This window comes from Peromyscus californicus, unplaced genomic scaffold (genome assembly GCF_007827085.1).
Source record: "Peromyscus californicus insignis strain IS unplaced genomic scaffold, ASM782708v3 Scaffold_7__1_contigs__length_154581171, whole genome shotgun sequence".
Lineage (NCBI taxonomy): Eukaryota > Metazoa > Chordata > Mammalia > Rodentia > Cricetidae > Peromyscus > Peromyscus californicus.
The window spans coordinates 14,568,465-14,579,227 of record NW_026294595.1 but is presented as its reverse complement, the minus strand read 5'-3'; the positions used below and the strand labels follow the sequence as shown (position 1 = coordinate 14,579,227).

The window sequence follows — 10,763 nt, the reverse complement described above, 5'->3', positions numbered from 1 at the left end:
TTTTAACCACCTAGTCACTCCTCCAGCCCCCTACTTATTCTCCTGTGCTCCACATACGGTGACTCTGGCTTGCTCAGATTCTGTGTCTACCCTCATAATGGGAATTGTCTTGCAACTTTTTAATACCATTAATGTCCTTGTCAGGCTTTGCATTAAGGTTGTTCCCACCACACTATGTGCAAAGATTATAGTAATTGTTTCCCTAATTGAATTTACCAGTGAAGTAGTTGTCTATCAGGTCAGAGAATTAGTACAAAGATTTTCAATGCAGGTGTTTTGTTTTGTTGAGTCAGGGTCTCACCATATAGCTCAGGCTGGCCTTGAACTCATGGTGATGGTCCCGCCTCAGCCTCCCCAGGGCTGGCATTACAGGCAGGAGACATGATGCCTGGCTGTACTCTCACATACACAGGGCCATGGAGACAGTGCTCCCCTCTCTGTGTCAACACTGTTTCTTCTAAGGAATCGGTGCATCTCATGTAGGTTGTCGGATTAATTTCATAAGGTTGATCATAATATTCTCTTATTCTGTAACATGTAATGTCATGCTTAGTATCAGAACGATACCTTCCTTTTTAATTACTGATGTCCTATTTGTTATTTCCTTCTCCTTGGTCAGCTTGGCTAGAGGGTGTCAATATTGTTCAATTCTGTAAATATTCAATTCTTTTTTTATTATCAGCTGTATATTTGCTCGGCTTTCTTCTAACATCTTGCGTGTGATGTTTTAACAGTAGCATGAGATGGAACTTGAGAATGTGGGTTTTGAGTCCGCCTTCTTTTCTACCACAGTCTTTACAGCCACAAGTCTCCACATCAGCTTTGACAGCTGCACCTCACAAAGTTCCCTGTGCTGTACTGAAAATCCTCTCAGCTGACATCAAAGAGATTAGCGTCATCTCTACCCAACCAATGGATGGAGTGGTTTGGTTCATGGGTGAATTGCGTAGATTGAGTCTTCAATGTCAAACTAACCTTGCATTCTGGGGATAACCTCACTCCCACCACAAGATCACATTCCATTCCCACATCTCCCTCCTGCTTCCCCTTCACGGTCACCTCATCCCTATCTCATAGCATCTGGACCCAAAGATCTGTCCTCAACCTCTGTCTGTCTCTCTGGAATATTACAGATAAAAACCCACTGCATGTGACCTCTCTGGACTGATTAAGTTCGTTCAGCATGATGCCTTTGAGAGCAGTCCACATGCTGTCTCTGTCAGCAGATTGGTCCTTTTCAGTGGTAGCTAGTACTTCACTGTGTGGACACACCATAGTTTGCCCTGTCCTTTCTAGTTCTAGACCATTCTAAAGTAAACTCACCTGTAAGCTTTAGTATGATCCCATGTTTGCATTTCTGCATGTACATCTGAAAGAAATTGCAGGACCATATGCTAGTTTGTATGTCAACATAAGAACTTGTAAACTATTTTCCAAATACATGTACACCCTACTGTGTTCCCCCAGCAGCACATATGAGTTGCTATTATCTAACAATGCCTGGCTGTTGTCTTGGGCATATGGCGTCTGACATTCCCTAGTGGCTGGGACGTTCCTGTGTGCTTCTGAGCTTGGCTGCCACCCACACGTCTTCCTCAGCCATGTCTGTTTAAGTACTTTGTTCGTGTCCAATGGTTGGTTTGCTTTCTTGATGTGAAGGGTTGAGGTTTGACTTTAGTGTTGTTCCTGTAATTTGAAATGCTTTTTCAATGCAGAGCTTGCTTTTGTGTTCAGCTGACCGTGTCCTACATAGCTGTTCTTTCTGTGAGGAAGTCAACCCACTAATTTCCTTCACAGGGTTATTCCTTGCTGGCAGATCTTAGAAGTGCCTTGCCACCCAGGTCATGATAATCCTTCCTTTGTTCTCACCTCACTGCTTTGAGATCAGCAGGAAATTGGGGCCTGCAATCCTGTCAGAGCTGACTTTGTGAGGAACGCCCAGGTTATCATCAAGGTCTGCTGACCTGCCTGTGGTTGGCAGCTGATCCAGTGCCGTGGGTCAGAAGGGTGTCTTATCTCTGGAGACTGCTTTTGTACCTTTGTCAGAAACTCCATTTCATTTGATAAAAGTTATTTTACTGAGAAAGTTAGCATTGTCAGCAGCTGGGACTTGGCCCACCTGAGGACCCTCTGAGTCACAGGGTGGGACATTTCATGTTATCTCAGGGGGAGGAAAAGGCCAGACCCATTATCCTGTCAGTTCTCATCCCCGCTGACTGTGTGTTAGCCAGGTTTCCATCATTGCCTTAGACACTTGAGAGGACAACTTGACAGGAGGAAGGATTTATCCTGGATCCTGGTTCCAGGGGTTCTGCCCACGACTGTTTGGTCTTATGGTTGAGGGCCTGTGGTGAGTCAGAGCATCACGGCAGAGAAGATGGAACAGCTGGCCATCTCATGGTACCAAGGAAGCAAAGAGAAGGTTAAGATGCCTGGATAAGATTTAGTTGAAGGAGGTGCTCTCAGTGACCAATTTCTGCCAGCCCCGGCCTTGGTCTGAAGAGTCTCCTAAAATTGGGGCACCAGCTTGGAATAAGGCTTCCACACATGAACCTGTGGGGGACACTTCAGACCCATCTGTGACAGAGTGGTTATCAACTCACACCTGCTCTTCAAGGCTGTGGGTCAGAGAAACACAAAAGAATAATGCAGGCACTTGACCCGGAGTCAGTGGGTCAGGAAGTGTCTATTACAGCTTCAGGGGACTCTGAGGGTTGGCCACCAGTACTGTCAGCCACAGCCTACTGTGGACACCGACTCTTTAGGCTTTAAATGGAGTCCACAACTGGGCTTTCAAAATGTGGGAGACACAGTCTCTGAAATGGTTTACTAGACAGTCATGGGGACAAGCTGTAACCCACTGTGTGGCTGCTTTGTAGTCTTTGACATTCCTTTGACTCACACTTTCTAGATGTGCTCAGCTCTCGCCAGCCACCTTCTGGCTTGGTGCTGTGGTGAGAGCCTTCAAGATCTCCTTACATGTAAATGCCGTGTAAAGCGCAGACACTGGCCCTCCAGTGAGTATCTAGAGAAGAGCAGCCCCATGAAGCTGGGACTTGCCTGAGAATCAGAGGCAAGGGTGGCGAGGTGACCAGAAGCAGTCAGTCCCACAGCAACTGACCCCAGAAAGTGACGGAGTGGCGAGGTGACCAGAAGCAGTCAGTCAGTCCCACAGCAACTGACTCCAGAAAGTGACGGAGTGGACAGGTGACCAGAAGCAGTCAGTCCCACAGCAACTGACCCCAGAAAGTGACGGAGTTCCCCAGGGAAATACTTCAGGCTGGGCAGCACTGGGGATGGGAAGCTTCTCTGTCTTGCTTTACCTTCTCCCAGTGGTGGCCCTGGAATCTGTACTGCGTCTGCCCTCAGTGAACTATAACCTCAAGTCCCAGGCCCTGTCCACCGTGGCCTGGCCCCAGGCCCTGTCCCACCTAGAGCTGAGCGCTGTCCTCCATACACACTGCTCTTCTCCTAGCAGAGCAGCTGTTTATCTTCGTCAGAGAGACTTCGGCTACTCGCAAGAGACTCAGCATCTGGCCTCTTGACTGTTAATGTTTAGTCATGGAAGGGGGTGTTGGGAGAGTTACTGGATCCTCATCGGAGATTCTGGTTATTCTCTCCTGTATCTCCCACCCCCCCTAAAAGTAGTTCTGACCTAATGACATGTGGTCTCCTGGTCTCAGGAGGTGCTAGAGTATATATACACTGTGAAGGGTTTAGTTGAGGAAAGGATGGAGAAGTCATCATCTATGCTGGGTGATACTGTCAAGTGGAAGGGATGCTTTAGGCTCACCCATGCTCTGTAAATAAAGCCCAGTAAACTCATTGGTTTTCCAAGTTAGAAATTGGTGGAGTGATACTTTGATTTGTCATGGGTACCCATCTGATGGGGGAGATATTTGCTCATGTCTCCCCAGTAAATGTTCATGCAACCTACCCATTCCAATTAGTGTCTGTTGCCACTTTACTTTGACCACTACCTACAAACAGAGGGAGAACTGGGAGAATTCGGACCCTGGGACATAAGTAAGGGAGGTGGACAATAGCAGGCCTCTGGACGGCTCCACCGGCACTCAGAGCACCACTGGCGTCCCAGGATCTGCTAATCACGTGTCTTGTCCACCCCCCCTTGTCTCAAGGGGTTGAAGCACGTGTACCTATGTGGTAAGGTGATTAGATAAATGATTCATTCATGCAAGCAGAAGAAAACATGTCAGGTAGAATGAGGACTATCAATGACATGGAATTGCTAGCCTGCTTCCTAACCTGTGCTCTCAAAGAGCACAAGGACCCACATTATCACATCCAGGTCGTAGCTGCTTCCTGCTCAGCAGCAGCTTTCATGGTGGAGACCCAGGACTGGTTCATGCTGGTGCTTTCGCACAACTCCAGAACATGTTAGAGAAAGTTCATTAATATTGTTTATAGACTCTTAGATCTGCCTGATCTTGGTCCAGAGAGGCACCAAAATGCTATTGTGGGCCCAGAACTTGTCTCCAGGGACTAGGTCAGTTGGGTCTCAAGGAAGGAGATGAGCTCAGGAGCCGCATTGCAGGGTCAGAAGTAAAAAGCCAAGTTCTTGTTGAGGAGGTAGCTGGGCTGAGGTACACACACACACACACACACACACACACACACACACACACAGAGAGAGAGAGAGAGAGAGAGAGAGAGAGAGAGAGAGCAGCCATAATGAACTCTGAACACATCTGGTGCCATGTGAACTTATTGACCCAAAGGGAATGAGATCTGGCCCTGTTGAGAGCAAGTGGGTGCCCAGAGCTAATGAGAAGGGAAGCTGTGGACTCCAGAGGAAGGAAGTTCAACAGGAGCACAAGGGTGGGCTCAGGACAGGCTGAGGTGGACCCTGGTTCTTCATCCCACCTCAGGGCACAAGATGGCAGTAAATGAACACACATGGGCCTCAGTTGTACCAGGGCAGCCCTGGCTCTGAAAATGTCCTCTCAGCAGGTCCTCGGATGACAAGAGCAGCAGAAGGTCAAGCTCCCTTGTTGGAGATGAATCCCCTTGAGCTCACACAGGTGACCCCCCCCTTCACTGATTCCTTCAGGGGACAAATTCATGTGTGACTGGAATCCTTCATGCGGCCAACTTAAAATTGTGAACTACGAAAACTGAACCCTAACTGGTGATTGAGTAGATGGACATTGGCCAGTTAGTGAAAAAGGACCAAGACATCTGGAGTAAGAAGTGTCCTGCAGAGCACACAGCTGGCCTCGGTGCAGAATGAAGTGGGTCAGGGTCAGGGTATCACCTAGTGCGGCAGGGGGTCTACCCTGAAGATGTTTAAACTGACTAGAGTCAGGAGTTTGTGTTCCCACTTACAGGAAGGTCCAGGTGGGGTATCCATGCAAGGACAGGATAATGAAGTGGTCTCCCTCCCAGGCAGGGGCCAAGCCATCTGGAAACAAGCAGACACTCTCTGGTGGTGAAGCTCAGCCCCATCCTCAGCAGCAGGAGGTCAGAAGCCAGGTCTCAGGGAAGCCATGGACAGATGGAGGGCAGGGGTGTGAAGGGAAGCCTGGCCCTCCTCCCTGCCCAAAGTGCAACCTCCCTGCCCCTGAGTCACTCATCTTCCCAGGGTCCTTTGAGAGCACAACTCTTGGTGGTGCAGACATTGCAGGGCATTGTGTGTCTTTCTTCATCTGTAGGTGACATTGAGTTGATATTCATCAGATCCCAACAACAACAACCTTCCACTTCCATGATGGATGTGGATTTGGCCATGATAGAAGGGCAGGAGGGACGTGGCCAGTGCCAAGTGGGCACACATCCCTGGCCATGGGGGATATAAAGGGCACCCTGTGAGGATGCGGAACAGATATTCCCCAGGTGACCTGCCTTGTGTGAGAGCCCAGTGACTGAAGATGAAGAACCTCCTGATCCTCTTGCTTCTGGGGCTGGTGGCTGTCCTGAAGGCCCAGGAAGTCCCATTGGATTACCAGGAGGAGGTGAGGAGGGGAGGGGAGGTAGGACGAAGGCACAACCCTGGTTGGTGCTGGAAGACTTGTTCACGAGGTGTCCTTGAAGACTGAAGTCCAATCTTGCACCCCAGCATGAGATGGTCAGATCAGGGACTCTACTGTTTCACCGGCAGATGGAGCCTCTGCAGGAGTTCAGGCCTGGAGCTGGGGAGTAGGTTTTGGGCATGGGTCTTTGTTCATGAGACTTGGGCTACTGGAAGGCTTCGTAAGGTGGGATCTTCAGGACAGAGGACTTATCCAGTGCTGAGTTCCAGACCTCTAAGAGTGTGTACTTAGAAGGCAGGCAGCCTCCTCTTTCACTGGGCCAGAGAACCCAAGTGGTGGGCTCTCTCTCCAGTGGGTATGTGTGGGGATGTGTGGTGTCAGCCCTCTGCAGAGCTGCAGCCTGGGCTCTGGAGTGTCTGTTCGGGCTCCGGGCTCAGGTACTGGAGTCTGGGGAGAATAAGAGACAGACTGGGTGTGTTCAGGGCTCTGTCGTCCGCAGCTTTCTGGGACCTGGCACATAAAGGCCTTGGTATGTGACAAGGACCACACGGAGAGGGAGGGCCCCAAGAAAGTGTTCCCTATGACGGTAACAGCCCTGGAAGGTGGGGACTTGGAGGTCGAGATGACGTTCTGGTGAGTGTCCCTGCCAAGTCTTTCCGTTCTCCATTCTTGTTTTGGTGTTGGTGATGGAATGCCCCTGCCTTTGAGGAGCCATGGCGCCAGGCAGGACTCTAAATCTTGGGCAGGGCTGATGTGAAATTTTGGGGTCACCTGGTCAGGGCTGATACCCCTGGTAAGCTGATCATGGCTCCTGTTTTACAGGAAGAAGGGTCAGTGTCACAAGAAGAAAATTGTGATGCACAAAACTGAGGAGCCCGGCAAATACACTGCCTGTGAGTCCCCCGTGGCCCAGGGTCTCCTGCAGGGGTGATTTCCTGCCTTGTTCACCCCAGCATGGCCATCCACTCATGGTCCATGTACCAGACACTAGAGGTCGTGGGTTAGTCCACCCCAGGTACTGACTGACTGTGTTCTGCGCTCCCCCCCACATCTCCCACACACAATCCCCCCCACCTCCATTTTAGCTCTCAACCCAATGCTAAGTACAGGAAAGCAGGGCAGGGAGGTTCTCAGGCCTGGAGCCAACCTCAGCCCTCACTTCCTCTGGAATCTTAGCAGGTCCTGGCAATGTCCTGGGAAATGGCTTCTGTCTAATTATGGAGATCACAGAGAGACAAGAGCTGGACTGGCTGGGTCTCCTGGGAGACCACAAGTGCTCCAGAGTATTCCTTTGAAAAACCTCTAAAAGTTTTGTAAAGAACTGCAATGTTAAGAGATATTTCTCTGTTTGCCTGTAGTCAAGGGCAAGAAGGTCATCTATATTCAGGAGCTTTCTGTGAAGGACCACTACATCTTCTACTGTGAAGGACAGCATCACGGGAAGTCACGTCGCATGGGGAAACTCGTGGGTGAGGAACCACAGAGATGCCATGTCCTGTGCATGGTCTCTGCTTCTAATAGCCATAAGAAGGGCAGTAGACATGCCAGGCACTGGGAACTGGGAAGCCGCAGGGTGCTGCCCAGGCGGTACATAAAATCCAAAGTGGAAAGTGGGTCAGCTGGGAGGGGACCCTGCTCATGTGACCTTTGGAGGCCTGAGCACTCAGGAGGTGTTCCCACCCTCCTGGAGCTGGCAAATGCCATTTCCAGGGGTCTTAGGTAACTGCTGGTCAATATGAAGGGACAGCCCCATGTATCTGTGTCTTAGTCAGGGTTTCCATTGCTGTGAAGAGACACCATGACCATGGCAACTCTTTCTTTGTTTTGTTTTGTTTTTTGAGACAGGGTTTCTCTGTGTAGCTTTGGAGCCTTTCCTGGAACTCACTCTGTAGCCCAGGCTGGCCTCGAACTCACAGAAATCTGCCTGCCTCTGCCTCCTGAGTACTGGGATTAAAGGTGTGAGCCACCACCACCCAGCTGCATGGCAACTCTTATAAAGGAAAACATTTAATTCAGTGGCTAACAGTTCAGGGGTTCAGTCCATTATCATCATGGTAGGACATGACATCATGCAGGCAGACACGGAGCTGGAGAAGGAGCTGAGAGTCCTATATCTTGACTTGCAAGCAACAAGAAGTGATCTGGGACACTGGGCATGACTTGAGCGTATGCGAGACCTCAAAGCCCACTGCCACAGAGACACATTTCCTCCAACAAGACCACACCTCCTAATAGTGCCACGCCCTAAGAGCTTATGGGGCCTAATTCCATTCAAAGGGCCGCACTCTGAGATCCAGGGCTCTTACTGGTTTGGGGAGTGACCCTGAAAGCCTCTTAAGGTTTCCAAAGAGCCCCCTGGATCACTCGGTGTCTGGGCGTCCCCAGCCCAGAGCTGCTTGTCCACAGCCGGGGTCTGCTTCCCTCTCCTCCTGACTGCTCCAGGTTGACAGGCCCAGTGCTGGTCAGTGCTCTTGACCTTTGCCACTGGTTCCCTCCAGAGCTCTGCATCACTACTGCCCTGCTCACCTGGCCCTCTCCCCACAGGGAGAAACCCTGAGGAAAACCCAGAGGCCATGGAAGAATTTAAGAAATTTGCACAGGGCAAGGGATTACGACAGGAAAACATCTTGGTGCCTGAGCAGAGGGGTGAGAGCGGGACTGCCCACGCCCCTCCCCCCACTCGTTTCTCCTCTCTGAGAGCACCCTGTCTCTGTTCTTTGTCTCCACTGTCCCTCACACCTCTGCATGTTCCTGTATGTTTCTGGGCACCTTATGTGTTTGTGTGTCACTCTGTTACTCATGTGTTTTTGCCTCCCACAAACCCCACTGTCCCCCCACTCCCAGGGCACCAGAGCCCAGCTTCAAGTTTTGGTTGTGGAAGGGTCTGAGCTGCAGGTGTGATGGGGCCCTTACCCAGAGCTCCTTCTCACCCCTGGCCTTTTCTTGGTTTCTGCAGATCAGTGCACCCCTGAGAGTGACTAGGGTAAGTGGCCCTCTGGGAGGACTATGTGCTTTGATCCTTATCTCATCCACTTGGGCCAAAATGGTCTACTCAAGAAGTGATCCCTGCCGGGCGGTGGTGGCACACGCCTTTAATCCCAGCACTCGGGAGGCAGAGCCAGGCGGATCTCTGTGAGTTCGAGGCCAGCCTGGTCTCCAAAGCGAGTTCCAGGAAAGGCGCAAAGCTACACAGAGAAACCCTGTCTCGAAAAAAAAAAAAAAAAAAAACCAAAAAAAAAAAAAAAAAAAAAAAGAAGTGATCCCTAGTCTATTCCCTGGACTCTGCCCTTCGCACCGTTATATTCCCCTACCTCCCACACCCAGGGATACTCGGATATTTGACAGATCATGAGTGTAAGAGACAGGATCACTCTTGTACTGTGGCCTCGGAGCAATGACTGCACAAATGCTTCAGAATAGAACACTTCTGGCCAGCGCCTGCCACTCACCTCTGTTCTCTTTGCCAAAGCAGCCGATCATGGATGCACTTGCTGGTCCTGCCCCAAGACCAACATCCTTGGACTTCCCTCCCCTGGACCACTTTCTCCACCATCACTGCTGAACTTCCCTCCTCCCTCAGCTCCACCCATCCCCAATACCAGCTGACTCCTAATAAAGCATCTCAGCATCATTCTGGCTCAGTTTGTCTGTAAAGGCCTTGCATTGGATGCCAAAAAGCTTTGACAGAGTAGAGCCTTGTGGATGTTGGGGAAGATTTTGGGCTCAGCAAAAGCTAGTTCCTGAAGAGCATGAACTATATTTTAGTCAGGGTTCTCTATAGAAACAGACATAACAGAATGAAACTATATATATATATATATATATATATATATATATATATATATATATATATATATATGAACAAAACCAAAACAGGACCAACTATTCCAACATGGCTGTTTCCTGATGGAAAATCCAAGAATCTAGTAGTTGTTCAGTCCATGAGGCTGGATGTCTCAACTAGTCTTCAGTATATACCAGAATCCTGAAAAGAAGGCTCTAATACCAGTGAAGAAATGAACTTGCTGGCAAGGGCAAGCAGGCAAAAAGCAAGCACTCCATTCTTCCACGTCCTTTATATGGGCTGCCACCAGAAGGTATGACCCAGATTTAAGGTGGATCATCTCACACTAAAAGATCTGGATTTAGGCGAGGTCTTCCCATTTCAAATAATTCAGTTAAGAAAAATCCCTCACAGGTGTGTCCAGTAGCTTGGGTTTAGTAGTCAAGTTGACAAGCAATAGCCATCACAACCATTCTGTAGGGACATCCTCAAGGCCCAACTGATTAGTTGTCATGGGCCATAAGACTATGCAGCAGATGACAACTGATAATCATAAGGTCAACCCACCAGATGAATAACTCTCTGATGGAGGAACCTCGTAAAGCAAGGCTTATGAGGTCACAGGCTGCTATGGATTCTAGTTGCTTCTGTCTGTAATTTTCTCATGTGCCACCACATTTCTCCCTTAAAACAGCTATGGGTGTTTCCCCCCACTGCCTGTGTATTTATCTTGTGAATATATTCCATCTACTGGGCTCACATGTATCTGTGGATAGTCAGGAAGATGATTTTTTCTTCAGCTGTATAATTTTGATGAATAAAAGTAATACTAGAATATACTTTCATAGCCAGACCTTTGTCTCAGAGTAAATTCAAAGTAAACTAGTTGCCCTTGCAAATGAATGTATAAGGAAGGACAAATTCCCAAGTGTCTGTTTGTTTAACCAAGGTCATGCACAAAGCAAATTTAGTAGACATAATTCCCTGCA

The 10,763-nt window shown here is 49.3% G+C and overlaps 1 protein-coding gene across 1 annotated transcript; it reads left to right on the top strand.

Moving 5' to 3' along the window:
• The first annotated feature begins 5,338 nt into the window (after window positions 1-5,338).
• On the top strand, window positions 5,339-9,579 carry LOC128102387 (odorant-binding protein 2b-like). Its single transcript, XM_052726102.1, has 7 exons — window positions 5,339-5,972; window positions 6,490-6,623; window positions 6,813-6,883; window positions 7,349-7,459; window positions 8,535-8,636; window positions 8,947-8,973; window positions 9,460-9,579. The coding sequence occupies exons 1-6, from the start codon at window positions 5,889-5,891 to the stop codon at window positions 8,970-8,972; spliced, it is 528 nt and encodes a 175-aa protein (XP_052582062.1). The 5' UTR covers window positions 5,339-5,888; the 3' UTR covers window position 8,973; window positions 9,460-9,579.
• Window positions 9,580-10,763: the final 1,184 nt, after the last annotated feature.